At 43.0% G+C, this 10000-nt stretch overlaps 2 protein-coding genes across 2 annotated transcripts in view; both read left to right on the forward strand.

The window, feature by feature from the left end:
- The first annotated feature begins 1681 nt into the window (after positions 1-1681).
- LOC309500193 (uncharacterized protein) lies at positions 1682-3331 on the forward strand. The gene is made up of 2 exons (XM_082171753.1): positions 1682-2005; positions 3016-3331. The coding sequence occupies exons 1-2, from the start codon at positions 1804-1806 to the stop codon at positions 3255-3257; spliced, it is 444 nt and encodes a 147-aa protein (XP_082027879.1). The 5' UTR covers positions 1682-1803; the 3' UTR covers positions 3258-3331.
- Positions 3332-5355: 2024 nt separating this feature from the next.
- The window catches only part of LOC309501020 (myomegalin), a 96402-nt gene continuing 91757 nt past the window's right edge, over positions 5356-10000 (forward strand). Inside the window, exon 1 of the mRNA XM_082172914.1 lies at positions 5356-5623. Within this exon, the coding sequence (XP_082029040.1) occupies positions 5589-5623 (35 nt within the window). The 5' untranslated portion in view covers positions 5356-5588. The remainder of the gene's footprint in view (positions 5624-10000) is intronic.

The following is a 10000-nucleotide window of genomic DNA, read 5'->3' on the forward strand; positions in this document are numbered from 1 at the left end:
TCCTACGTTGTTTTCTTTGTACATGTGTCCTGTGGGTTCTATTAGTCATCGCTATGACACTTCCTATCAGATGTATGGAGATGGCACAGATTTGTGGATCTCTCAATGTCGGGAACGAGCAGTCCCAGTCCTTGTTGGAAAGTTTGGCTGTCTAAAAACTTTCTTCAACTTAATGAAGAAAAGTCTGAAATTATAATATTTGGTCCACCAAAATTCAAAACTCTTGCTCCATTAGAATAGATAGTGTGAGAAATCTTGGTGTAATAATTGGTGTGAAAAAGGCTTCTGACTGGCACTAAAGGGCCACATTACTCCAGTATATCCTCTCTTCATGACTGCCGGTTCAGGACAGGATCGATTATAAGATTTTATTAATGGTTTTTAAAGCACTGCATAACATTTCCCCAAATTACATTGCTGACCTTTTAGGATCTTACATATCAGGCAGGACATTAAGATCAACGAACATCCAAGCTTTTCCAGTTGTGGAACAGTCTTCATATCCGGCAAGCTTCAACTATAGACAGTTTTAAGTCTCAGTGAAAAAACGTATCTTTTTAACTTAGCTTTTAGTGAAGGGTATTCTGTACATTTGAGTAATAACTTATTTTTATTTAGTGTTCTTTCTCTCTACACTGATCTCACTGTACAGGTGTGTGAGGGTGTGTGTCTCAGAGTGTGTGGTCATGCCTTAATTTGCTAGGCTTGCTAAATGTTTTTATATATGAATGTTTTATTGTTTTTAGTTATAACTGTGAAGCACTTTGGGCAACAACGTTTATGTGCTATATAAATAAATAAAAGTTGAAGTTGAAGCTTTACATCAGCAGGAAAACAGTGTCGAGAGAATCTAATCTGGCATCAGTGACGACTAATGAACCATCTTTACCGTCACTGGATTCATCGAGTCGCTGTTCAGAGAGTTAGCACTGTTGCATTACGATATGTTATATCTGTTATTAATAAAGTCAGGTTCTGTGTTTGCCTGCTCTCAGCTCATGATTAACCACAGTCTGTAATCCGTGTCAAAGCTGGATAATATCTGCTGATAAAGCCTTTGACCTTGACAGTCTCAGCCAATCACAGCGCAGCACACGCGTGTTCATCGACTCTCGGGTCTTCATGATTCACTCATTACTGAAGATCTAGAGGAGACACACAGTCTGAGCTTCATCCGGGCCTGTGAGTATCAGCTCCACACTTTCACAGCGATCCTGTGTTTGACGTGTCTATCTGTACATTTAAAGAAGGGGAAAAAAACTCTATAAATAGATGTTATAAAAGCAAGTCTTTTGAGCTCATCGAATATGTGTGCTGTGAAACTATCAAGATATATCAAGACTTGTAGGAAATCCTCTAAAGTCCCTCTGTGGTGAAAATCCAGCTTTTAATGTTGTTTATGTGTCTATGTGGTGTTTTTAATCTGCTTTAAGACAAAGCATGTGTAAATTCACAATTTTCTCCTTAAAACTGCAGTGAACCAAAGACAGTCTCAAACACACGCTTTGAAATCGCTGGTGTTTCTGACGTCACAAACTACCTTGTAACCAATCAGATCAACGTGTGATCGTCCACCAGTGGATCTCTGAGCTGAGTGAGTGAGTGGAGGCGGGGCTCATTTGCATATTCATAGAACCGTGCATACTAAATGAGGCGAGGGTGTCGAGTTACATTCAAGATATTTTTTTCACAGGAAAAAACGTTTACAAATTTATTTTAAGGGATACAATTATTGACCACAGGTGGACTTTAAACACTGAGATGTGCTGAACTCCTTGATGAAGTTTTGTCCGTTCGAGGGTGATGTCGGTCCCGAGTGAGACGCCTCTACTGCCCCCCGCAGATCAGGAGGAGGTATTCTTCAAAACGTACATCCCCCCCGCTCGAGACGCCATTCATCTGCCCATCCACATCTTCTACATCATCCTCGCCTCCATCGTGATCGTGACGACGCTCTACGCCATCATCGGACACCTCATGAAGGACCTGCTGCACGACCTGGCAGGTGAGCGCTCACACCTGTACTCCTGATCCATTACTGACACGCTTCCTAGAATAAGAGGAGGTATTGGTCATAGCACACACTCGTCTGCATGTGGATATACTGTAGGGAACATGCTGTAAACAGAGCTCAAAGATTTGATCTGATGAAGCCAGTGACTAGTTCTTTTGTCAGAAGGGTAGTTTACACAGTTATCAACAACGCTAGTCTAATTTTTCATATTTTCATAATTTAAGAAACTTAAAAAAAATATTTTTGAAGATTAATGGATTAATGAAAGCGGGAAATTCAAACAAAGGAACACAGAAACCAGAATACAAACTAAAAGTCCATGATAACAACACTAACTGAACATAAGTGTGACAAAATGACTAGATTAGATATAGCGTAGCTTTCCTCAGAGGTCTGCAGAATAAACATGTTCCCCTTCATGCAGTTTCTTTCTTATTGTTTGTGAAATTTACCTGCAATTTCCTGTCCCTGTTTCCTGTCATTTCTGTAATCAATATTGTTACCCTCTAATAGAAATGGGAGCAAAAACTATATCTGTTGTAGTTTCTGTTCACCGCTATACAAGTTTATGATGAGAAACCCTCTCCATCTGCTGTCCGGGGTCAGAGGTCAGCTGTTCTGGCTCCTGTCCGGGGTCAAAGGTCAGCTGTCCCGACTCCTTGTCGGGGTCAGAGGTCAGCTTGTCTCGGCTTCTGGTCGGGGTCAGAGGTCAGCTTGTCTCGGCTCCTGGTCGGGGTCAGAGGTCAGCTTGTCTCGGCTTTTGGTCGGGGTCAGAGGTCAGCTGTCCCGGCTCCTGGTCGGGGTCAGAGGTCAGCTGTCCCAGCTCCTGGTTTGGGTCAGAGGTCAGCTGTCCCGGCTCCTGATCGGGGTCAGAGGTCAGCTGTCTCGGCTCCTGGTCGGGGTCAGAGGTCAGCTGTCCTGGCTCCTGGTCGGGGTCAGAGGTCGGCTGTCCCGGCTCCTGGTCGGGGTCAGAGGTCAGCTGTCCCGGTTTGTCTCCTCAGACTGCCTGTTCGGGCCTCAGCCGGAGGAGGAGCAGATCAACCTGTGCGAGAACAAAGACAAGTTCATGGTGGACTGGTGTCCGGAGAGCAGCCCGGAGCTGGAGGAGATGGCCCGTGCCGAGGAGATCCGCGTGCTGATGGAGGGAGGCCGCTTCACTCCGGCCATCTGGGTCATCTCTGACGGCACCGAGCCCAGAGCGCCCCGGACCGGCCCGCGGGTCGCCTTCGGGAAGAACGTGTAGAGTCCGATACAGCAGAAGATGCTCACGGGACATATTATACTCATGGGTTCTGCGCAGGTTTAGTGGAGCTGTCGGGACGCCCTGCTGGTCTCCGCCAGTACTGCACCTTCCCAGGATCCTTTGCAATAGTGGTTTTCATGGATCCTGGTTCTGGACACCCACATCTCTCCTGACCATCTGAATCAGGTGTTTTAAAACAAGAAGATCCCCAGACAGCAACATAGAGTCGGCCCAGATCCGGCCCACATCTGGCACGCGTTGAGTCCACATGTACCGGATCTGGGCCGACACTGGCTACGTTTACATGGAACCAAATAGTCCGTTAGTAATGTATTGACGGCCCAATCGCACTGAAAGCTTCATGTTAAACACCTTAATCGATCCGATTGCGCTCGATCCCAATGAGACTTCGATCCGCTTGTAAGGAGCGGTTTATTCCTTTTCTAACCCGATCGAGAGAACATGTGAACACTTGATCGGCTTGAAAACCGAAACTGAAAGACTGCACTTGTGCGATGATGTAGAACTAGCGTAATGACGCGCTGAACGAGCTGTTCTTCCAGATGAATAAAGTGTGGTATAAACGAGTGTCTCCTCCTCCTATAATCCTCCTCTCTCTGAGTGTGTGAAGTGGAGCAGGACGATGGCCCACCAGTGCTGGCTTCAGGCGCTCATACACACACCACTGGTTTTGGGCAGTTTTACTGTGTGATAAAGATAAGCAGCGGCACAACGGTTCATACGCTCATCGCTCATGACCAGAACTGAATAAATATTAAGTCTGCTGTTTAAAACAAATAAAGAACTGTAGGAGAATATTTATTATGCGCCAACATCAGGGAACTCTGTATATTCATGAGCGCATGTCAAAAAATATATTCCTATTTGAAGCTTGTGACATATAAACACACACACTAACCCGATCACATGTTCAGGCTCATGTAAACACTACGTTCAGATTCATCAATCGGGATTAATTCAGTCTAATTAAAACAGAAGCTGTGCATGTAAACGCAGCCGCTGTGTTGCTGTCTGGGTCTGTTCTCTGAGGATTAGAACAATACAAAATATACATTTGATTCAAATATTTTATTCAAATCAATATGTTTAAAAGAATGTGTAACAGTTTTACTCCCCATGCAAAAATAAGAAAAAGTCACAGAGAGCTTTGATTTTGTGAAGTATAAGAGTGACTCTGGATTCGAGCATCACAGCGATAATGAAACCACCACAGCAGAACCAGGTTAGGAATGGCCTGAATGTGCTAACCCTGACCCTAAACCTAACCCTGACCCTAAGCCTAACCCTAACCCTGAGTGAGTCTGGAGTCAGCCGTGATGTTCCTAACGGGATGCAGGAATGTACTTGAATCAAATTTAAGGAGGGAGAATTAAAATAGTTGTGTGCCGATACATTTCATCTTTTCAAATATTAATAAACATATGAAGTATTTCCAAAAACATGACATGATATTCAGTGATTTAAGTAATGATTGATACCTGTAAATAAACATGCCATTTATGTTTCATTATAGGCTATTTAATAAATAAACTTTCAATGAATGTGTGAATTTACTTAATATTTGGCTATATAATCTATATGACTGTGTTGAATTTAGGAAACTCCTCTTCCTGTCATTCCAGTTCAACTTCCTGTGTGATCATGTGACCAGTTAGATCAAATTCACTCAAATTAACCAAAGTGTTAATAGTTAGAATCTGAAGTGAGGATTGACATCATGTGTTTGTTTGTTCGTTTCAATTGTAGAACAAACAGCATCATTGTTTTAAGAACAGTCAGACTCTCCGCACATTATTTGTGACTGTATCATGATGCTTATCCAATGTAGGAAACCTGGATAAATATTAGAGAAATGTATAAGCCTGAAAAGTCATGGCAATTTCTATAGTGAATATAAATGTTTCTAGTTCTGCTCAGTTATTTCACCGACCAGAAATCGCTGTTTGTGGCTAAAAATCAAAACGGCGAGTGAATGTAAAGGATCTTAATCACGCTGATCAGTGCAGAGATGCGCATGCGCACTACAGCTGAAGCCTTCTCTCGGCTCCGATTCGGCTGAGGTTCGGCTGATGTGGGTCAAATGTAACCAGAGGAAGATTCATTCGGGCTCGTGCATGTAGGGCAGACACACAGAACCGAGCGGGCGCGCGCAGCATCTGTCCTCGTGCACGCGCACGCGCAGAAAATGCCGAACGAGCATCACCTTTGTGATCGGTTCTGCCCTGAGGAATAACGGGAATAACGGGAATAACGGGAATAACGACACACCGACAGATGGAGGAATGATCGGTACCGGCCCGGTGTTTGACGATGAGCTGGACCGACGGCGCGGAGAGCGCGTGCAGGTGAGGATGCGCGTGAACTGATCCGCAGTGATTCTTGCTTATTATCGCACGGGCCTTTATTCTTTATAGCCTATCAGAGCAGTTTATATGACATCCGGACTAATATTCAGATTCAAGAGCTTCATCCATCAGTGACTGCCGATGAAACAGGAAACCGTGTGTGTCTGCATTATATGACCCGGGAATAGACTTGTCCTCTTTAGTGGTCATCATATTTCTGCGAGTTTCTCTGATGTCATACACCGGTTTAAGACTGTAATAATGAACACATTCAGGGCTATTCAGAGATAACAAATGTAGGAAGTTTCCTCTCCTTTAAAAATGACTGACATTAATTTACTGATCAAATGTAACACTCTTATGGAAATATGAGAATGTTTTGTAGGTATCATTTAAATCTGACACATTTTTGAATTGTTTGTCATAAATAAACATGGTTTACATGGAAACATGACTTTCTGTTATGAAACAAGACATTGATTTGTGGATGTACATCCACTGTACACACCGGGATTAAAGCATGTTTATCAGGCATTCTGGGAGACACAAGTGAATAGGGAAATATTCCTATATGAAATATTAGATATTATCACGAAAATCTCTCCCATTATTATGCTTCTTTTTTTATTGCATGTTGCCCCAAAAACACATGAATATGCTAATTAGATACAATGTATCGATATATTGTATAAAATGGGAAAACCCGCTTATTTTACACACATATTGCATAAAGCAAAATGGTATATCTAATCATTCTGTTATATCTTTCATAACATAGTTTTCATAACATATACAAAGTTTGGTATATAAAATCCTAAAACCTAAAAATGGATTGCTGATTTAAAAAAAATACCATTGTTTTTGCCTTTACACGTCGAGTCCTGGTGTGCTCTACAGATGACTGTAACAGACCTCTAATAGAATTAAACTAACCTCCATTCATAATGACATTTTACTTGTAAGCTTTCACTGTAACTGTTACTGCGATATGTCAGCATATACACGTCAGTTTCTTAGTTTTCCTTGAGAACAATCCAGAGCCAGCGAAATATGACATTTACTAGATTAATGAAGTTAATAGTGCAGAAATGCTTCATCAAAGTGTGTGTAAATGGTCAAACCCAGAGAAATGCTGTTATTCAGATGCTGTGATTCATAACCTGGGAAATATAAGTGAGTTCTCCGTTATCTGTCACTGAGGGATCAGAAGATTCTGCTGAAGTAAGTCAGACGTGAGAGCGAGAGTTCAGAGATGGAGACCTCGGCGGATCTGAGCCGAGTTAGAGACGTGCTGAGATCTGAGACTGGGAGCTGTGGGTCTCTAACGGTGTCACTGGGAGCTGTGGGTCTCTAACGGTGTCACTGGGAGCTGTGGGTCACTAACGGTGTCACTGGGAGCTGTGGGTCTCTAACGGTGTCACTGGGAGCTGTGGGTCTCTAACGGTGTCACTGGGAGCTGTGGGTCACTAACGGTGTCATTGGGAGCTGTGGGTCACTAACTGTGGGTCACTAACGGTGTCACTGGGAGCTGTGGGTCTCTAACGGTGTCACTGGGAGCTGTGGGTCACTAACTGTGGGTCACTAACGGTGTCACTGGGAGCTGTGGGTCTCTAACGGTGTCACTGGGAGCTGTGGGTCACTAACGGTGTCACTGGGAGCTGTGGGTCTCTAACGGTGTCACTGGGAGCTGTGGGTCTCTAACGGTGTCACTGGGAGCTGTGGGTCACTAACGGTGTCACTGGGAGCTGTGGGTCACTAACGGTGTCACTGGGAGCTGTGGGTCTCTAATGGTGTCACTGGGAGCTGTGGGTCACTAACGGTGTCACTGGGAGCTGTGGGTCTCTAACGGTGTCACTGGGAGCTGTGGGTCACTAACGGTGTCACTGGGAGCTGTGGGTCACTAACGGTGTCACTGGGAGCTGTGGGTCTCTAACGTTGTCACTGGGAGCTGTGGGTCTCTAATGGTGTCACTGGGAGCTGTGGGTCTCTAACGTTGTCACTGGGAGCTGTGGGTCTCTAACGGTGTCACTGGGAGCTGTGGGTCTCTAACGGTGTCACTGGTCACTAACGGTGTCACTGGGAGCTGTGGGTCTCTAACGGTGTCACTGGGAGCTGTGGGTCACTAACGGTGTCACTGGGAGCTGTGGGTCTCTAACGGTGTCACTGGGAGCTGTGGGTCACTAACGGTGTCACTGGGAGCTGTGGGTCACTAACGGTGTCATTGGGAGCTGTGGGTCTCTAACGGTGTCACTGGGAGCTGTGGGTCACTAACGGTGTCACTGGGAGCTGTGGGTCACTAACTGTGGGTCACTAACGGTGTCACTGGGAGCTGTGGGTCTCTAACGGTGTCACTGGGAGCTGTGGGTCACTAACTGTGGGTCACTAACGGTGTCACTGGGAGCTGTGGGTCTCTAACGGTGTCACTGGGAGCTGTGGGTCACTAACGGTGTCACTGGGAGCTGTGGGTCTCTAACGGTGTCACTGGGAGCTGTGGGTCACTAACGGTGTCACTGGGAGCTGTGAGTCACTAACGGTGTCACTGGGAGCTGTGGGTCTCTAACGGTGTCACTGGGAGCTGTGGGTCACTAACACACTCCTCTGTCTCTCACACTGCCGTCACACCTTTTACATTAAGGAACAATATTTGCCCCCTAAATAAATTTTCCAGTGTATTTTCTTTTACCTTTATGGATAACTTTATAAAATAAATAATGTTTTAAAAAGTGTTCAATAGAGAAATATGCAGTGATGGAAAAAACAAAGTTATACTTTTAAATATTACACTAAAACGGCCAGTTGGTGCGGCAGGGTTAGGGCTAGAAGGGAAAGTTTACCCAAAAATGAAAATTAGCCCATGAAGAATTGAAATGTAAAATTTAAGAATGTTAAATATGAATATGAATATTTATTATGGATAGATGCACTATTATGATGGATAGATGCACTTTTATGATGGACAGATGCACTTTTATGATGGACAGATGCACTTTTATGATGGATAGATGCACTATTATGATGGACAGATGCACTTTTATGATGGATAGATGCACTTTTATGATGGACAGATGCACTTTTATGATGGACAGATGCACTTTTATGATGGATAGATGCACTTTTATGATGGATAGATGCACTTTTATGATGGACAGATGCACTTTTATGATGAATAGATGCACTTTTATGATGGATAGATGCACTTTTATGATGGATAGATGCACTTTTATGATGGACAGATGCACTTTTATGATGAATAGATGCAATTTTATGATGGACAGATGCACTTTTATGATGGATAGATGCACTTTTATGATGGACAGATGCACTATTATGATGAATAGATGCACTTTTATGATGGACAGATGCACTTTTATGATGGATAGATGCACTTTTATGATGATAGATGCACTTTTATGGACTTCAAAAGAGAAACAGTCATTCACTGCCATTATAAAGCTTGGAAGAGTCAGGATTTTTTTTTAACATAACTCCGACTGTATTGGTCTGAGAGAAGAATGTCATATACACCTAGGATGGCTTGAGAGTGAGTAAATCATGGGCTAATTTTCAGTAATTTTCAGAGTCATCGAGTAATTAATTAATTCAGTAATGATGCTGTATTTATGAATGAATCATTGAATGATTGACTCACGATTCGTTCAGAGCTGCAGAATTGTTCACGAACACAGATGTTTGCTGTAGTTCTGCTCTGGCTTTCGTTGGAACTATTATTTCGTTGCGAAATAGAGTAAATACTGACAATACTGTTTAAAATGCACGTTTAGTTTGTTGACCTGTTGTATAATAATCAATGTCTCGTTTGCAATCGTGTGGATATTTGGGAACAATTGCATTCTTTCTCGTTATCAACATTAAATAGCAAGAACTCACACAGGGTTTGTTTTTGTATCACAGAAAGTTTGAGTCTTAAATCCGTCCTAAATCCACTCGGTGTCTATATCTGTTCTCCGTGCTGTAAGTGCTAAATCTCCACCTTTACACAGGTGTATTGTCGAGAATGGCTGTAATGTAGTGTTTGCTAAAGCTTTTTTACATCATGAACCATATTTATACATACATATTTAAGCACTTTATTATTTTTATTTGTCTCTTTTCTTTGTTGTCTACCTTTCTTAATTCAATTGCTTGTTCTATGTGTCATGTGTTCGACTATGTACAGTTGTACAGTATGTCCTATTTATTCTTGTAGCCTCTTGGCCAGGTCATGTTTGTAAATGAGAAGTGGTTCTCAAACAGTTTACCTGGATAAATAAAGGTTAAATAAAATAAAAATAAAGCAGCAGAAACTCGACACACTATCTGTCATATTCACTCTGTGTGGATGCAGTCAGCGGAAAATATACATTGATATTACTTTTA

The sequence above is a fragment of the Leuciscus leuciscus genome, assembly GCF_965113295.1.
Source record: "Leuciscus leuciscus genome assembly, chromosome: 6".
Classification (NCBI taxonomy): domain Eukaryota; kingdom Metazoa; phylum Chordata; class Actinopteri; order Cypriniformes; family Leuciscidae; genus Leuciscus; species Leuciscus leuciscus.